We start from the raw sequence: 21,034 nt of genomic DNA, 5'->3' as shown, positions 1-21,034 counted from the left end.
GTACAAAAACTTTTCAATTCACTTAGAAAGTTTGCTAGATATACGCAAAAAGTAAAATTAACGTCAAGGGGTCCAAACTTTGAACAGCTCTTTTGAGCAAGCTATGGGGAGCCGTCTGATTTCGTAACTTAAAATATTGTCTGCACTTATTATTTAGCCTATTTGAGGTCACCCCAACGAATCATTGAGAGAAAGTCCTAAAACATGAAGATCCGATCACTAGATCACAAATTATTCTGGGTGGTCCGTTTATTATTTTTTTGTTTTACTTACTGTACATTTTCTTTGATATCTTTCATCCTAATTTTCATTTTTATAATTCTTTAAATATAGATAATAAGGATTTCATTTCTTTGTTCTTTGATTCTTTGATTACTTTAACCATGATGGCATTTTTTTTCCAGCCTGTTACATATATATATATATATATATATATATATATATATATATATATATATATATATATATATATATATATATATATATATATATATATATATATATATATATATATATATATATATATATATATATATATATATATATATATATATATATATATATATATATATATATATCGATATATATATATATATATATCGATATCGACACATATAAAGAATAATTTTTATCTTAGGATAATTATTCTTTATTCAGAAATATCGCATTATTTATGGCAATTAGATGTGTCTTGACAACGACTATTTGCTTATACCATTCTTGTTTCTCTACCATTTAGTTTTTTATTTTTATTTTATTCATGTTTTTCATGTTAATTTGTGTATATATATATATATATATATAATAAATAAATAAATACAAGAAAACACTAAGAAAGTTAAGAAAAACAATAAGTATCATTTTGCTAATATTAAATATAAAATAGCTAATATAAAATGTTGTTTGTTATTTCTTTTACTTTTTATTTCCCACCCCCTTTTTTTCATATGTCTATAATTTTTCTTTGTTTTTTTCTTCATTTTGAACTTATATATATATATATATATATATATATATATATATATATATATATATATATATATATATATATATATATATATATATATATATATATATATATATATATATATATATATATATATATATATATATATATATATATATATATATATATATATATATATATATATATATATATATATATATATATATATATATATATATATATATATATATATATATATATATATATATATATATATATATATATATATATATATATATATATATATATATATATATATATATATATATATATATATATATATATATATATATATATATATATATATATATATATATATATATAGCATTAAATTCAGTTTATAAATAATCATCATTTTCAGCTATTGTTTTTTAACACATATTTATGAAATCAAATTTAACAAACGAAAAAGTCACTCGATTTTCATTGTTCGATAAAAATTTCGATTTTATGATGTCACCTGAAAAAGTTGTATGCATAATTTAGTTGAAGCCATTCAGTTGGAATCAGTGTTTAAAATGAAATTTGAAAACATAATAATAGTTGCTATTAGAAAAAAAATTCACCTTTTCTGCCGTGTGAGGATCAGTCATTCAATGTAACTATTTATTTGTTAAAGCTCTACGAATGAGAATGCTTTTAAATTCACGCTCAAAGAAAGCTTTTAAATTCCCTTAACGAACTAAGAACAGTTAGTAATTTGATCCAAGTACTATTGATTAACTGATCAAAATAAAGTTTCATTTCTCAAAGTTGATCCTAAAAAAAGTCAACTTCACATCCTGAGTCTCTCAGAACAGCAATGTTTGGCACACTCTGTTTGCTACTCAGTAGAAATAAATCTCTTAAAAGTATTCTAAAAAGTATTATTTAATAATTAGTATTCAATCTAAAAAGTATTATTTAATTATTTAATGATACAATATATCTTAAAAACTGAACAATTAACTTGAACCATGAACTTTTAACCATTAAATGTTATAGGTCTTAATATCATAAAAGTAGATTTTCTTTTTAATTTTTCATTTAATGACGCTCATTTTATATTTGAATTAGAATGGTCTCCCACGTGGCTAAAAACATTTTTTCATAGATTTCGTAGTTAGCAGCGCCACCTGTTGATGAATTCTAAAACTTATTTCAAAATTTAGGCGAAATTGCAACTTGTTTCCTAAACAGAACACAGCTAATTGTGCAGTTCTTTGACATTCCTACTTTCAAATGATTTTTTTAAATCATATTTATCGTATGAATACATATTTCTTTCAGGATTTATTGACGCCGAGTGCGAGTTTTCTGTCGACCTATGATACAACTACGGGATGTATTATGTGGGACGTAAAACCTGACAGTAATATTACAGCCATAGGATTGTGTCAAGAAAGTGAAAGAGTCATTGTGACGACAGAGAGAGGTGACATTTACGGATGGGACATGTTTACTGGAGAAGAAGGGTACGTGTTTTGCAATCACCACCTTTCATGTAGAGTTTTAAAATGATGTAAAAAATACTCTACTCATGGGAGTTTTAAATTAATACATAAGGAGTTCTTATACACATAGTTAAAAAACATTAGGATATTTTTTATTATTTAAAAAGAATAATGCTACTAATTGGTTTTCAACTGCTAATAAGATAATGTCTTAAATTATAACGTGAGATAAAATTTGAGTTCTGTTTTTAGCGATGATGAACTTAAGTGATACTGAAAGTTTAAATGCTCTCAAATAATCCATTTTTTTTTAATATTATTCATCCCACTTTCGTCATTCAAGACATTTTCATTTCATTTTATTTTTATTTTATAACCGTCGTTGAGCAGCCGACCCAATTCTGGGTTTACCACTACCAATAACTAGCTTGACCCGCCCCGAAGTGCTCGCAACAGTTCAATCACATAAGCAAACATATTCAAAATTTTCAAATTAGAGTTTTAACAAACAGGTAGGATATTAAATATGAAATTCAGAAAACAGCGTTACTTAAAAGTAAACTAAATACAAACAAACATAACAAAGAATATAAACAGTATCAATCAGAAGAGATATTGATGTCGCATCTTCAGTAGGGGTGCAAAGTTAATAAAAGGAAACAATTTCACAGTGTTAAATATAAGATGTTTGCAACTCAGAATAAAATTACAGCTGGCACAACAGTACTTAAGGTATCAAATTCCAGGATTTAAAAAAAAAGACCAGTATATATATACTCTAGGAACACGAGTGATTAAAAATTCAATGAGGAATCACATAGGGGCAGAGATTGACAAAAGGCATGAAATTAAAACGCAAAAAAACAGTTTAGGAGAAAGTTCAAGTAAAAATCAAACCATAACATAATCAATAAGAGATTTAAAGTATATGTTTCCTAACAATAGGCAGCGAGAGGTCATCAGAATTCAGGGAGGAGCCTTGTTACTAAACAAATTTCTTACTATTTCCCCAATTCCCTTTTTTATTTTAGGGTTTGACCAATGCTGCTTTATAAACTCATAGGTGGTTTTTGAATGAAGAAATTTATCTCTAACGTGCTTGAAATTTGGACAATGGATTAATATATGTTCCCAATCCTCAACAAGCTGACAGGTACGGCACAGCTGAGTTCCTCCAAAAAAGTCTGGCCTGCTGTTGTCCACAACAGCCATGATTAGTTAGGAATTGATATAAAAAGAAATTTCCCATGATTTTCCTCGTTTGAACTTTCGGGAGGAGCTCGAATGTGTGCCTTCCCTTTGCAAAGCTGTCACTCCATCTTTCCTGCCATGAAATCAATTTTTCGCGTTCCAAAGTTTTTCTTGCAGTCCTCCTGCTGGGATCTTCAAACATATCGACAGTTGATCTCTCACAGGCTAATTTGGCTAACCTATCAGCCTCCTCGTTGCCCATATGGCCTGCATGTACTTTTATCCAATGTAAGACGATTTTGTTTGTGAATTCTTGTTTAATTAAGTGGACTAAATACTCTTTAGAATTGCTGTTTTCCAAAGCTTGCAGGCTAGACAGGGAATCGGTATAAACTGAAATTTTATCTGTGATTCTTTGCTCTTTAATCCAACGAATCGACTAGAAAATGAACCATAATTCAGCCTTAAACACGGAAACGTGATCAGAGATGCGAAAGGTTTTTATTTCAACATGTTCTTCCTCCAGATAGGCCACGAAAGCGCATCCTGTCTTAAATTCATTGTTAACTAAAAGTTTCGTTCCATCTGTGAATAATTCTAGTCCATTATAAGTAGGTAAATGTAGTTGATATTTAAGTAAAACTTCTTCAACCGGATGGTAAATATAAGGTGTAGGTATAGGTTTATAGATTATGCGTTCTTCTTCATGTTGGAAAATATTATTAAGTTGAGCTTCTACGTTTACTGCCATATCTAAAAGGATTGTCCCAGCAAGTACTTGGAGAGCGTCAGTAGATGTAGTCTTGTATGCTTTAGTGATAGATAGTAACGAAGTTCTTTCCATTTTTTTCAATCTATTGATGATTCTTACCTGTTGGGAAAACCCCCAGTCGACCCCAGAGATTCTATTTAGTTTAGCTTGAAATTTTGTAACTTTGCTATAGATAAAGTCAAGGTGGGGCAACCAGGAAAGCTGATAATGCAATCTAAATACCAGATAATCTATGTTTTCCCTCGTTGCAATGTTAACTCCACAGAGTTTTATAGTTGATCGTCTTGAGACCCGTTTGCCCTTGGGGAATACAATCGCGACAGTTTTTTTGGTACTGAATTGGAGATTGTGAGACGCAGCCCAATTTTCAAATTTGGTCAAAATCACAATGGCTTGGGGTCCAAGTCTATCAAGAAATGTTCCGTTGAGAAGTAATCGGAAGTCATCAGCGTATGCCAGTGTTTCCCAAACTTATGTCTTCTGCATACCCCTTCTAAATTTTTCGTAACGCTATGCACCACTAAAAAAAAATGAATGTAATTTTTACTATAAAAAATGCTCAAAAGTTAAAAATCACAACTGGCTGTTGACACCCCTAATTATTAACTGTTAACTCTGCAAAAAATAGCCAATAGAAAAATACGTTATCGCAAATTTTCATGGATAGCCTTGTTTTCAAATAAAATTTTGCGAAATTTTCGTTTGTTGCAAGATATTTCGCATAGGAACGCGTACCCACTCTAAACTGTTCACGTACCCCTGGGGGTACGCGTACCACACTTTGGGAAACACTGGCGTATGCGATTATTTGCTCATTTAATTCCCTTTTCATATTTAAGAGAGTGTTCGCTATAAGTAGCCATAAGATCGGTCCAAGACTTGACCCCTGTGGGACTCCTCTTGCTAAAGGCCTCTCCAACTTCTCATTCTGGATATTAAACAGAATCCTTCTGTTGTCCAAAAAAACTTGAAATCAACTTAACCAAGTCATAGGAGCAGTTACAGGAATTCAATTCTTCTATAATTTTGTTCCAAAGGACGCCATCAAATGCACCTTTGATATCAAGGGAAATACCCAGTACGTGATGTTCATTATCCTTTATTTTTTTAGTTTTCTCAAGTAAGGACTTCATAGCTGTGGTAGTCGATCTACCTCTCCGAAAACCGTGTTGATCTGTACGTAGAATGTTATTAGATTCAAGGTGAAAGACTAATCGATTTGTTATTAATTTATCCAACACCTTCCCCCAAACCGGCAGAAGAGAAATGGAACGATAGTTTTCAGGTTGGTGTAAGTCCTTTCCAGTAGAGAATGACATTTGTTAAGGATTTCAATGAACCATTTTGGCTCCAAGTAAAAAATGGATTTAATGACTTCGGGGGGGATGTTGTCGGAACCAGCAGTTTTATTGTTCTTTATACTATTAACAACAGCTGTAATTTCATTCCTAGTAAATAGTTGATCTTTGTTACAACTTTCAGATTCCGGCAAAGGAGAGGGGAGTTGGTCCTATGGGAAATTATCTTCCAGGATAGCTTCGATTGTGGTTTTTTCAGTGGTGGGGATAGTTCCATCTGATTTATGTATCTGTTTAAAGTCATGATGGCTATTAAACTTGTCCCTGGCTATCAAATAGCCAAGACCAAAGCATTCTTGGGTTGTAATATTTTTAAGATAATTCTTTAGTCTTTCCTTTTTCCTTTTTTTTAATGTTTCTTTTATAGATAACTTTTTCTTTCTTATATTAAATTTGTTTTTTAATTCTAAGTTGAAGATCCTTTTCAGCTTGAAAAAGTCTTCTTCTTGCTCTTAGCTTCTTTCTTTGTATAGAGAGGTCAATCAACCACCATTTAGGGCTATGCTTATGGCTCTACAGATTTTCTTTTTTGAGCTATGACAAATATTGGTAATCTTCTGAGTTACATCTTCAAGAAAATCGTCCAATTAAGATGTAGTGGTTATCTGTGCTAGATCGTCTTTCGTCTCCATCACAAGTCTCTTAAAAGATGATGAGAAAGTAAAGAGATTCAAGTCATGATAGTTTATGTGTTTCAAAGCTAAAGAGGGTGTTTTTTCCAAAGCTATTGACATAATTAAGAGCCTATGGTCACTCATTGTTTCCGCGTCAGATACCTGCCAATCTGTTACATCAACGTCTGCACGGGTAAGTGTGACCTCAATCCAGCTTCGGCCCGTGATTGCGTCAAAGATTGGAGGAGAGTTAGAGTCATTTTCATTATTCATATCCATTAGGATAACAAACTCCACCAATTCTCGACTCCTGTCATCCTCAACAGGGCCCCACAAGTAACTCTTAGCATTGAAATCCCCATTGATAACAATTGGTAAGGTCGGAAGTTGCATAAGATGCATTTGAAGTTCATCCAGTGATGGTGCAATCGCCACCGAAGGAAGAACACAGATGCTCACAAAGTAAAAGTTGAAATCCCGTATTCTAATTTCACTGATTATTAAGACTCCTTTAGTAGTAATAGGTAAAAAGTCAGCTAGTTTATGATTTATGAGAATTGCCGCTCTTGGCCTATGATCACCAGCAATTATATCTATTCCTGTCTGAAATTCTGTAATTTTATTATCTATGTTGAAATAGGGTTCATTTAATGAACTTACAGCAATCTGTTTAGAGATAAAATCTGCGGAGTGTTAAGCATTAGCAAAATGGGAATGGTTAAGATTAATATGAGCTATTTAAAGTTTGTGAATATCTTTATCCATAATTTATTCTTTCAATAATCTGCTCTCTCTCCCAGATATAGGTTTCACAGTATTTATAGAGTGAGCTATGGTTTGTAGGAAGGTTTAAGTTGTATCTCTGATTCGATTGTTTACAATTAATGCACCTACTTTTGGCAGTGCAATCATCAATCTTGCGGTCCTTACTGCCACAGTTTGCGCATGCCTCTTCTTCTTTGCAGTTTTTTGCTATATGGCCAAAAGAAGCAGCACTTAAAACATTGAATGACTCGTATATATTCCTTTGTTCTAATTCTGTACCAACCCAAGTTTATTTTTTCTAATCGTAAAACTACCCTGAATGCATCTGGATCAGTTTCGATAACCCAGTTTGTACCATTCTTTGCCCTTAATGAAAATTTAACGTCAATGATTCCGTGTTCAAGGGCTGGGTTTTGTTCCTTAATTTTTTCGATCAATGCTTCCCTAGTAAATTCCTCTTGTACGTCATATAGTATAATTCTTGGATTCCATTTCTTAGGCTTACCACAAGTAAAGTCCTTTCCCAGGTCTCCTCTTTCAATTTCGTTTCGCAGTTTTTCCATTTCCTCCTCCTCGCTTACCCGCACAATAATGCCCACCATTTCTAATCTTATTGACACGCTTGACTCCGATCTTAAGTTTAATTGGATCAATCTTACTGGTGATCTCTACCAATGTTCAACTCCGTATCCTTGTCATTTTGAACCCAATTCAGAAGACAAGGAAACTCCTGGATCAAGTATTGGGAGAAATTTGCCTTCATGGAGGACTTTTTGATGGAACTAACCTGCATTTGCGTTACATAGAGAGGAAAATCACGAAAACTTGATACGATTAGCCTGACTGCAAGGGGACTCTAACCCGTGATTCGTCTACCACTAAGGATATTTTACGTCAGCACTTTGGTCGGTGCAAGCCGAATGCGGAATTCGTATCGACCAGCCATCGCTGGGATTCGAACCTGGTTCACGTCATTGAAAGGCGAGCTCTCTATCCCCTAAGCTATCACGATTCTTTTATACCAGTTTAATTTATTTTCTTTTTTGAATATTAATTGGCGACCATTAATGCCCACATTTTTTTCTCGAGAATTCTATAAAAAAATATTATGCCATCCACAACTTCACTCAAAGAAGTTTGCATGAAGGAAATTCAGCCACGTTCATGCAAAAAGGTCATTACAAATTTTAACAATAAAGTTAGCACGCTCCTGCGAAATTGTAGACGCCATTTGCTACATGCGTTGTATCATAAATAACCCTACACTGCTTGCTATGCTTTATGAATCTATAAAAAAATCGAAATTTTTAATCAAAAATCTGTGTTTTCAATCAAAACTACTTCTTTCTTGAAATTTGGTACACTCAGTGTTATTGCTTGCTTTAAATGTATTCAGGTTTGTTTTTTTAAAAATTAATATTTTGTATTTTATTATATTTTTTAAAGGTTTTCGATTTTTGATCCTTCCTGCTATGTGAGTAGGATTGAAACGGCAGTGAATAAAACATTTCTAACTTGGGATTCAATGTCTCAGGACAGGAGTCTCAAATTGTGGGACACAACGACTGGTAAGAGTCTCATTATTTTATATGCCCCCATTTTCGTTTTCGTTCTCCCTCTCTCTCTCTCTCTTTATATATATATACATACCCTCCAACTTATGAGGATTTTGAAAATAATTCTTTCTAGTGGTAGCGAACCAAAGTAGAAATTTTTAAAGCAAATGGATCTCTCATAAAACTTTTATCAGAACTTAAGAATCTAGTCATATGGCCTGCACTTTTATAAGTAATAGTGGACAAGTTACGCTAAAATTAATTTTTTTTAAATATTAAGACATTAATTTTGCTACCGCCTGAAAAGAAGATTTCTGAAACTACGGAAATTCCGTAGCAGTTGGAGGGTATGTATTATATATATATATATATATATATATATATATATATATATATATATATATATATATATATATATATATATATATATATATATATATTCGTGTGAACTGATGAAGAGATTGCATCTTTTTTTCCGGGATTTTTATTTGAATTTTTTTATTATGTTATTTTATTTTATTTCAATAATTTTCTTCTCCTTTCATTGTTCTGTAGTTTCTTCCAAGTTTTATTTAGTGCGCATAATCTGCAAATACATTGAACCTATAAAATAAGTTAAAAATACAAAGAAAACAAGATAAAGAGTGTGAGAAGCACCAGAAGTAATGAAACAAAAATAAAACATATCAAGCAAGTAATAGAAATTTAAAAAAAAAATTAAGAAAAATGCACAGTAAAACTCTAACTGTACAGCGAGTTGTAAATTCAAATGTCTTTACATTTTCCGGCATCTTTAAAAAATGATTTGAGAAGGGAAAATGAGTTTGCCAGATTTCAAAATATGAAAATAAAAACGTAAATAGAGAATAGTGGAATTTATTTTATGAGGCGTTCTTACTGAAGTACAGAATTGCATTTTATTGGCCAGTTACATTGGATTGTCCCGAAACTGGATGTGCCCAACTTATATTATACTGGATCATTCAAAGTTTATAATTAATGAAAGTTCAAATTTTAATTTGTACGTTTTAATTTTGATGATTTTTAGGAAAATTATTAACATTTATTGAAAAAAACTCTTTATTAAATATTAGATTTTTAGCCAATAATCGGATTTGCAATTGGTAAAAATCTAAATTTAGTTAACAAAGACATTTAGTAAATTCATTAACATTTATAACATGGAATTAACCTCAATGATTTAATTCAAAATTTAATTATATCAGTTGGGATATCTATTTTTTTAAAATCAAATTTTGGATTTTTTTTTTTTTTGATAAATAAACATCACTTACCTTACAGTAATAAACTTACTACTTTTTGGATACTTAAACATTAATAATTATCGTCATGATTACGAAGCAAGATTAATTCCTTGGGCGGTAAATGTTATTTACCAAAATTGTTTCCTTTTGAAAATGAAAGATAACTAAATCAGCAATAAATCTAAAAACAAATTTAATATTAAGAATATAGATTTTTTCAAAAAGTGTAAATATAACTTAGCTAAAAGTGAAGAAAAAATAGATATCTATTGTATTCCATCTATTTGAACAAAAATAATTATTAAAAAGACAAATATTAATTAGAATTTCCCAATAACCAATATTGCAATTAAGGATATTTTTATAATTATGTAGTAATAACTCAAAGAACATCTTTTAGTTTAGAAAGGGGAATGTTATCGAAGAAATTTTGGAAATCAAAAGTCGCCATTGAATTAATTTTATTTGGTTTAATAAATTCTAAAATAGGTTGACTATTAGTGATAATCCAAGAAAAACCTTCTTTAGTGTTGTTAATAATTTTATTTAAGTAGCTAGAGAAAATAGTGCTAGGTTCAGTTTAGTAAGTATTAGACCCACAAGTGATTGATTTAAATTTAATAGGAATTCTATGAAATATTGGACTAATTAAGTATGGAAATTGTATATAATTGCATATTTAATTTTAAATTTTAACCTCTAATCACTAAAATTTCTTTAAAGATATTATTATTATTTAAATTACTAAACTTAAAATGTTTACTATTTTCACACCTTATTTAAAAGTTCAACATAGAATTTTTATATAAGATTGCATTATATAATTGATGTAATTTTGATCGGTTTATATAATTGGTCTAAACTTTCAGACTATTAACATTAAATTCCTCCGTTGTAGGTTATATATAATATTTAAATTACCATTAATAATACGTTTATGAAGTTTATCAACAAATTCAAAATATTTCTCTTCCGCACAGTGACATTCATAATAGGATATTCCATAAATTTTTTTCTAATATCATTATAATTAAAAATAGTTTTTACCAAGAGTTTTATTAGATACATAGCTTTAAGTTATGTTTCATTTCTTAACGAAAACAAATTCTTTAAATTGTGAAATATATTATACAATTTAAACATATCAAAAATAGGGTTTTGAAAACTAATAACAAAATGCAGGTTAAATAAATTTTGGCTCATTTTGGCTTTTATAAGATTGAAACAAAGAATTTTACCGCGTAAATTAGTAAAAGAAAAGTTTTTAATAGTATTTTGAAGCTTATAGAGATCATTATCTTTAAGGACCGAAACAAAATATTTCATTGGTTTAACATTTTAATGTTTAATAAAATCTTTTTCATTATTAGAAATAAAATTTACGTTTAATTTGTCACTGTTAAAAGTTTTTATAACATCGATTTTTTTTAATGAGAGAAAGTGAGAAAGTAGAGGAGTTACTAAGATTTTGGAACGTATGTGGCTGTTGTGTGTGTAGGTTGGAAGGTATCTTTTAGCTCATATGGTGAAATTGTTTTGCGTAAAAACATGCAATAATTTTCTTTTTGTAGTCTTGATTTAAAATCATTTATAAATGTTAAAAATATTAATATAAAGCGGGTGCCATCCAAAATGCCTGGGTTTTTCATATTTTCATGGCTAGATAACTCTGTGACAAATCCCAACATTCCTGCTATGGGAAACCATCAATATAAAATACGGAAAAAATCCAACGCGAGTTGTAAAATAAATTTTGTAAAAAATAATAAATTGTGTATTTATTTGAAATAGCCTAATTCTCTTTAAATTTCTAGACTTTGAAAGACATTTTATTTCATATCATAATTATCATGTAACAAATTTCCAACAAGTACAAATTTCTAGCACAGACTTCTCGGAAAATGTAAATTTTTTTTCCTTCCATTTTATAATACTGTATAACATTTTTGTCGCTAACGCCAATTAAACAATTCTTTGTAAACAAATTTTCAGTAAAATGATGTAGCGCAAAAGATTATGAAATCATTAAGTTTCAAGCTGAATTTTGGTGTATCATGTTTATTTGTGTTTTTTTTTTCTTTCTCTGCAGGTGCGTGCATTGCAACATTTATTGCAGACTTCAACATTTACGACTGTGCATTATCACACGAAGGTTATGACATTGCAATTCTTATGTGCAACAAGTGTACGCCTGTAATTCTCTCTCTTAAGGGTGTTTCTCGTTTGAAACATACTACTGCTAGTGATTAAACCATCACTTATGTCGTCCAATTTTAACATGTAAGCCAGATTTATAGCTCACAATTTTACGACCTGAGGCTGTTTTTTTCTTCCCCCACCCAAACAAAAGAAAAGCTCGAAATGGGAATTCCAGTAAACAACGAAACGTTAATCGAGAATCTAACTTACAAGGTTAGTCTGAGTCAAGATTACTAATGCGAAAAATTTCTTATCAGTATTCCTGGTTGCTTAGCAACTACAGGATATCCAATATTGATGAGGAAAATTGGGGAAATGTTTCTAATTCTTCTTTTTTGTCCTTCTTTTCTTCTTTCTATTGGGAGCTTTCTGTCATGTTTAGGGTCCGTCTTGTCAAAGATGGAAGTGTTCAGGTGAAATTTTATCTAATTCCTCTCCGTTGGTAGGTAACCAAGAAAAGTCTGATAAAATCATTTGAATTTACACATCAATATCAAACTTTCTTCTGTAGTTACTAAGCTTGATTGAGGAAAGGTTTTCGCTGAATACCATGGCGGCTTCTTTGATAGTTAACTAGGAAACTGTCCAAACAGATCAGTTGTCTACAGTTTGTCTATATAAAGAGTTCCCCTAGCAACGAAGTCAAAGGTCGTCTGCTGCTATGGAAACAAGAAGTAGCGCATTTCAAAAAGGGGAGCGTCTTTCTCCCCTGACTCCATCTCTCTCGCCAACCCGGGCCTGTCTAAAATAATGACCCAACACCCCTACTTGAAGTGGTTAAACCTCGTAACAATGGTCACCGCCGATACTCCGGAAGAATGGCAAGGAGAGTTTGTTACATAGACAAACTAGGCATATATATATATATATATATATATATATATATATATATATATATATATATATAGTAGAGAACCGATTATCTGGAACGATCGGGACTATCGCTATTCCGGATAACTGATTTTTCCGGTTTTCTGAATCGCTACAAAAAGCCGTTTTTTTAGTGTTAAACTAAACTAAAAAAAAAAAAATAATTGGAAATAATCTTAAAAATAAGAAAAAACGATGAGGTAATACACTAATGATTATTTCTGAAATGATGGTAAGGTAAATATATTTCAAAAAAGAAAGAAAAATCCTAAAATCCTATGAGGAAAAAAAAATTTTTTTTTTAAAATTGCGGGAAAATTTATCGAATTTCGTTCCGGTTTTTTGGTTTTCCGGTTTTCTGATTTCCGGATAACGGGTTCTGTACTGTATATATATATATATATATACGGGAGAGTGTTGTATGTTGGACCAATTTTAACATTGAATTTTATATCAGAATATAATAGTTCACGTACATTGTTCTCCAAAAAAATTAAGGTACATCTTGTTTTCTGAGTCTAATTTAAAAATGAATGAACATAGAGGCATGAAATGTCTTCTCAACAACTCTCTATTAAATACGATACAGAAATTCATATAATTGTAAGCACCAAAATAACTTATCACGAAAAAACAATTTTCCCCAGAAATCCTTTTTAAGAGAAAAAAAATTTATCAAAGTTTTATTGAAAAAGTATTCTGAAATTTTTTTAAAAATATTTTAAAGTAAGTAATGCACTGAAATGATGTCATCAGCTTTGAATGTTTCCATTTAAGTTGTCGGGACGAAAGGGGAGCCACCCATGAAGCAACTTTTTCTCCAGCTCGGGTAACCACCATCGAAGTGGTATCAAAGCAGGGTAGTCCTAAGTATTCTCAATTGATTCAGGTCTGGAGATGTGACTGGCCAATCCATCCGGTGAATATCTTCACTTTCTAGAAAATCCTGGACATATGTGGTCGCATGTTATCATCTATCGAAAGTGGATGGTCCTTCTTTCTTTAAGAATCCTATTAAATTTCGATTTGCTTCTTCTTTAAATACACAAGTTACTTTAAATACTTCTTTAAATACTATGGGCCAAAACCGTCTCAGTAAACTTCCCCCTTTAAGAATCATATTATACGCTATGGTTCGCCAACGATTGATTTTTGTCTTGAGGTCTGTCTCTACAAAATCCAATCATCTTGTGTGCAAAGACTCAATCCGAAAAAAATGAGCAAAAGAAAAAAGTAAACACCCTGATTAACTTTCGTTCTAATGAGAAGATTTTCACGTATCAAGACTTTATCTTAATGATTCGAAGGACTAACCTGAAATATATTTTGAGTGACTAATACAGACGATATCAGAGACAAAAAGTTACTTTCCCTGAAAAAGCATACCTATTATTCGAATTCTTAACCCTAAAAATAATGGATATAGCCTCGATCTTGAGAATGAGGTCTCAGTAGCTAGGTCCAGAGAGAGAGAGATCGGGTCCCTTATGTTGATTTCTCTTTTTTTGCTTATTTCGTCATACCTCGAGAACTTCTAAAGCAAATCGAAAACTTTTTTCACACAATTATAAAATTTGTTTATCCAAAGATAATTCCATGCATGAAAATAAATTTCAATAATTATTTCTTATTATTTCATTTAATAATAGTAAAAGAATTGAGTTATAAGGTACACACGATTTTACAACGTCATAAAAAATATAACTTTAAATGGCTATATTTTCAATAGTACGGTTAACCCCCATATTTTGTTGGTCAATAATCCAAATCCATCGAATAAAGGTTCAGAGAAAGCATGTTTTTGAGTTTGATTCAAATTGATTTATTATATAACGGGAAATCCGATCGTTGGATCTAAAGTTATTCAGGACGTGTGCTTTTTTATTTTGCTCATTGCACAGTGCGTGAAAAAAATTAACGGACAACCCTAAATGAGTTTTTATCTAATGGTCGACTCTTTGCGTTCTAGAACTAATCTTAATGATTCCAGGAGATGGTCTCAAATATGCAAATAAATTAACGCATACGATAGTATAAGTTACGAAATCGGACACAAAAACGTACTTTCTCTGAATAATGACAAAATACAAAATTTGAGAGAAATCGGTCAAATAGTTCCTGAGAAATCTAATTTAAAAAGAGAATTAAATTAAAAATTTAATTTCTTAGAAACTGTTAGACCGATTTCGCTCAAATTTAGTATTTCACCATCTGAAATTAGATCCTGTATAAAATAAAAATAGATGTATAAAATTGTCTACCTTACATTTCAAAATTTTTTCGACTGTTATTAAGTAAAAAAATAATAAATATTTACTATTTTTTGCATGTGAATGATCTTTGGATTAACGAATTTTTTAATTGCTGGCAAAAAAGTTTTGATCAACTATTTAAGTTCGCCAAAAATAAAATTAACATAAAGGGGTCCAAAATTTCGGCCGCTCTCCTGGTTAAACTATGGGGACCCTACTTCCCAGATTGCGGCTACCCCCCCCCCCCCCGATATTTTGAGGGTTAGTAATCCTAATTCATTGAACTAAAGGCATGTATATTCAGAGAAAGTACGTTTTTATGTATGTTTTCTTAACTTAAAATATCATTGAAACTAATTAAAACATATTTGAAGTCAACTCTTCGAATCATTAAGATTAAGTCCTCAGAGGTGAAGGTCCAATTATTAAATCAAAAATTATTTGGGGTTGTCCGCTGTACACTCATGCTGTCTAAGATGCACCACTTCTTTCCCACTATATTAAAAATGATCATTACCGAACATCCTGTGAATTAAAAATTTCATAGTATAAATTTAAATTAGAAGATATAAAACAGGACTCCTTTTTTTCAAGTGAAGTGAATCTAATTTGTTTTTTTTCCCCTCTATTAAAATATAGTAATAAAAGTGAAATTCTTATTTGATTTTCGGCGATTTTCCTAAATATTTTATAAATGTGAACTATAAGAAATGTTTGTTGCATTTCATCCTATAACATTTGTCAAAAATTTTAAATCTACTCATATGAAATTTTGTATTCATACAATTACTTTGTTTGTATCATGTAACAATTTGTTTTTATAAAATAATAAAATTTACCTAATAATCAAGTCTCAATTCTTTTTTACTCATAATTTTTTCCCCGCTTTGGAAGCTTAATGAATTTATAATAAATTAAATACATTTGAGAATAATCTCTAAAATTACATTTCTATTACGTTTAGTTTACGTTAGAAAAGCTTTCATCTACGAACTGTTATAGGTGGGGGAAAAAAACCGGAAAACAAAATGAAAGCCCGCCTGATCAGAGGGAAAATTTTCAATGTTATTTCATTTTACATAGCGATATTTCAGACAAAAATCGAACATTTTGAACTCTTTTTTTTTTTTAATGAGCCTATCTAGTTCAGAATTTCTGCTTTTAAATCAAACCTTTTTTCGACCGATGGCGCTGGAGATAATCAATGTTTAAACCAAAGAAAAAGATTTGAAAATCACGAATTAGAAAACTCCGAAATCTTTAGAGCGTAAGAATAGCGACACACAAATACTGGAACCTGCTATTAATTTAACAGTGTTCGGACTCACTATTATGTTGCATAAAAATCATACAACAGAATTGATTTAACTGAAAGAACGGTCAAAAGATTTCTAGCATTATTTTGACTAACACGTAAAACGTAGACATTAGTACATAAGTGTTTCTTACATATGCAGAATAACAAAGAACAGGAAACCATGTCATTTGTGTTCCGATTTCTTCAACGAAAATCTTTTCAGGTTGAAATCTTTTCAGGTCGCACTTTGACAATTCTTGGAAGTAAAAAACAAAATAGTGTACGCACGCACCAACCAATTCGGTGGTAACAAATGTGTCATTTGCAATATAGATATTTGTCCATCACTTGGGTTTGTATCCAGAAACTGTTTGCATAAGTACGAAAATAGTTGGTTTACAAGAACAAGAAAAAAATTCTATAATTTTGGATCCAATGAACGAAGAGGGTAGGATGACGATTATATAGTTATTGATAATTAGCAAGCAAATATGAGTAAAACTAGCGTCTGCTTTTTTTGAAATTTCATTACGTTGCATTGTTTTTATCTTTCTTTTTAGTTTATACGTTGCTTTCCAAATTGCTTTTTTTCCGCATCTGGTAAGTTTTGAGAATGGGAGCCTTGAAACATCCTTCGTGCTATTTAAGCAAAATAAATAAAAATAAAGCACAAATGAAGTACAGAAATATAAATAAGAACCTTCCTCAGAGTCTAAACACTGAATCATTGATTATCGGCACAGATAGTATTGAATGATTTTAGTAAAATAAAAAGATAAAAAATCAAATCTGTGAGTAGAATTCCAACTATGCAGAGCGATGGAAGACCGGTTAATGTCCTAATTTTGGATATATCTTTCGTGTTCCTTTAAATCGAAGTTAAGGTTTAGTTTATCCAATATACACAGTAACTCACTATTAATATCAGCAATGAAGGTTGGTGAAATTTAATTTACTTACAGGGGGATTATAAACTCAAATTTATTCCGAATTTTAGCAATTTGGGAACTGATTGACGAATAAAGTAAAACGAACAAATTCGTTATAAGTTCGGGGGATGGTTGACAGGGTATTGGATTCACGTTCGTGAGAACGGGAGAACAGACGAGGACTCTCCTTTTAGAAAAATGGGCACGTTGAATCTGTTGGGTCAAAAAGTCCTCCATGTTGCCATAACAAATCATACCTCTGAGGGTATTGGATTAGAGATTGATTGTTCTCTGGTTCAAGTCAAAATTACGATCTGTGAATACTGCCCTATATACTAGGTGTGACGTACAAGTGTGGCAGAAGGCGAATTCTTGGTTATAGATGGCTCCACTAGAAAACAAGAGCAATCGCACCCCTGCTTGCCATGATCTACGACAACAACAACAACAGAGAGTTTGGTTGATTGCGAGGTTAATTTTCTATAGATGATATCAATAACATGAATAGTAAAACAGCTGTCTACAGAGATAGCTTTAATGTAGAGGAGCTCTTTCTTGAGGAGATAACTATTTGAACACATTTTAGAAGAACGGTAAACAAGTGCCGGTAAGGTTTATACCGGCTGGTACTGTATGTAATAAAGAAATTTTTAAAATTTACGACTTTCCTCATGTGAGTTAACACTAACTACTGTGCGTGTTCTGCCAACGTATGGTTTAATTAGTTACGGGGAGAAGTGAAGCCGATAAACAGTATTGATTTTTGGGAGTCATTCCATATTTGAAATACTATAATTATTTAGTAAATGATCTTTCTAGTATCTAACCAATATTCGGAAGTCTCCTTATCTTCTCATTTTCATTATCTTGTTCCTATTGGTTAATCCTCGTTACACGTGTTTGTCTCTTTACTTCTCTATCATCATTTGGTGTTAGATACTTTTTTTATTACCGTCGTTGAACAGCCGACCCAATATTAGGGTTTAGAGATACTAATGTTCAAATCCGTAGCCTTGTCATTTTGAACCCAATCCAGAAAACGAGGGAACACCTAGATCAAGTACTTTTTTTTATATCCGTCGTTGAACAGCCGACCCAATTTTTGGGTTTACGACTACTAATGTTCAACTCCATAGCCTTGTCATTTTCAACCAATCCAGAAGACAAGGAAATTCCTGGATCAGTACCCCCAGAGGTATTGATTTGTTATGGGAACATGGAGGACTTTGCGACTCGACAGATTTAACGTGCATCAGTCACCATTTACTACACGGGGAGACTTCGGCCGACGGGAATTGAACCCACGAAGTCTTGGACATGGGCCCAGCTCTCTACCAACCTGGCTATCCCGGCCTTATGGATCAAGTATTGGTACAAATCAGCCTTCATGAAGGACTTTTTGATGAAACTAACTCTAACCAATGACCCTTCTACCACTGAGAATATATTACGTCAGCATTGTGGTCGGTGCAAGACGGGTGCGGAATTCGTATCGACCAGCTATCGCTGGGATTCGAACCCGGCTCGCCTCATTGGAAGGCGAAAGCTCTATCCTCTGAGCCACCACGTCTCTGGTGTTTAGATACTTAGCTGAATCTTGTTTACAGAGCAATCAACTTCAGATTGATTTTTCCTCAAGAAAATGAAGCCTTCATATCAAGTATATATTTCCGCTTTAGTTTTTTTGAGATTATTTAACATCCAGTATCCTGCTTATAGTTATAATTTTTACCATAACTGAAATGCTATTTTTGTGAAATTGTAAATTAAAGTTTTGTTAAATACGAATTCCATACCTTGAAGTGAATTAGAAAAAATCTCAATAGTGTAAAAACTCCAGAAAAGCTTCGGACAACAAGGATGTAACTAATTATGAATTAAAATTATTTATATTTCCTAATTTTGAATAATACATATAGTTTTTAAAATTTCGAAAAGATTTAAATGAACTATAATGTTTTTACAATATTTATTGTTTGTAACTTATTGAAAAGGAACTTTGTAGCTATTACGATTATAACAAATTTTAGAGGGGAAAATGAACTACGTAAATAATTGATTTTTCCCGCTAAAATTTCTTATATATTTCAATTTGTGTTAATTTGCAGAATTTCTATAAATTAAAGAAGTATTCATTTCACTTACGCTGTATTGTAAGATAAATTTATTATATTTTGCATAAATAAAAAAAGTTTTATGCTTTTTAAAAACGGATTTAATTCGTATATTCTATTTTTATTGACTTTTTTTTCATGTTCTTTTTTTCATAACTAACAAATAGCTTAACCCTCTCGAGCATGAATCTTAAAATCTATGATTTAAATTGTTGTGATAAATGTCGTTAAAGAAGTTAAAATTTTGACGAGGTTTATTAAAAATGGAAAATTTATCAATATTTAAGTGTCGAAATTAATTAAATTTTACTATTAATATTTTATGTATAATATTTGATATTTCAATGTTTACTCTGCCTTATTAAACGAAAAGGTGGAAGCTTTAAAATGGTTTTGCATTATTTACTGTTAGAAACATTTTGAGATAATTATGTAATTAGTGCATTTTATAAAATTTAAAAAAAAATCATATAACTTTAAATTCTATATTAAGTATTATAAAAATAAAACCTTTTAAGAAACTTCATCAGGTACAAATAAACAAATGTAAATAAAAACTAAAATGTATTCTGGATAAATAATTAAAATAGACAAAAATATTCTATATTTTTTTAAAAATAAACGTTTAGAAGATACTTAAATTATCACACGTAGTCTGTATAAATATAAATAAATCAGTCAACATTAGAAAAATTCACATTCTTTAATACATCGTATGGGCTAGATTATCGGATAAATTTAAAATTACATGTTAACAAATATATAGTTTATTTTTTAATTTAATTGATGAATGCAAACTAATCAATGAGCATTGCGCAAAATAAAAAACGGATCACCGTGATCTAATGATGAGATCTTCACGTTGTAGGACTCAATCACTCGAAAGGGAGATCTTAAATGTGCTAATTAATTAGTGCACACGATATTTTAAGTAACAAAATCGGACACAAAAAAGCACTATCTACGAATAAACATACCTTTTCAAAGATTGATTTGGATTTCTGACACCCAAAATATAGGAGGAAGCCGCAATCTGGAAAATAGGGTCCTATAGTTTGTTTAGGAGAGGGGTTCTAATTTTGAAACCCTTAATGCTAATCAAACTTTTTGAGCATTTAACCATACTTCACAAACTCTTTTTAAGTGAATTAAAAAAATTTGCACGAAATTATAAAAATAATTTATTTAAAGATAATTCCATGCAAAAATAAGTTTTAGTAAGTATTGCATAATTTTTATTATTTTATTTAATAGTGATAAAAAAAATTAAATGGTAAGATATACAATTTTAAAGACTGTAAATTTTATATAACAAAATACAAAATTTTAACGAAATCGGTTAAATAGTTACTGAGAAATTGAATTTTTAAAATTCGATTTCTCGAGTACTATTCGTCAGATTTCGCTCAGATT

At 30.7% G+C, this 21,034-nt stretch overlaps 1 protein-coding gene across 1 annotated transcript in view; it reads left to right on the top strand.

Moving 5' to 3' along the window:
- The window catches only part of LOC107452393 (uncharacterized), a 91,740-nt gene extending 75,655 nt beyond the window's left edge, over nt 1-16,085 (top strand). Inside the window, 3 exon segments of the mRNA XM_071180770.2 lie at nt 2,276-2,460; nt 8,586-8,707; nt 12,050-16,085. Coding sequence (XP_071036871.2) covers nt 2,276-2,460; nt 8,586-8,707; nt 12,050-12,210 — 468 coding nt within the window. The 3' untranslated portion in view covers nt 12,211-16,085.
- The last annotated feature ends 4,949 nt before the right edge of the window (nt 16,086-21,034 follow it).

This window comes from Parasteatoda tepidariorum, chromosome 8 (genome assembly GCF_982258835.1).
Source record: "Parasteatoda tepidariorum strain Cologne lab strain chromosome 8, Ptep-v5.0, whole genome shotgun sequence".
Lineage (NCBI taxonomy): Eukaryota > Metazoa > Arthropoda > Arachnida > Araneae > Theridiidae > Parasteatoda > Parasteatoda tepidariorum.
The sequence above is the reverse complement of the archived record's forward strand: the minus strand, read 5'-3'. Positions and strand labels throughout refer to the sequence as shown.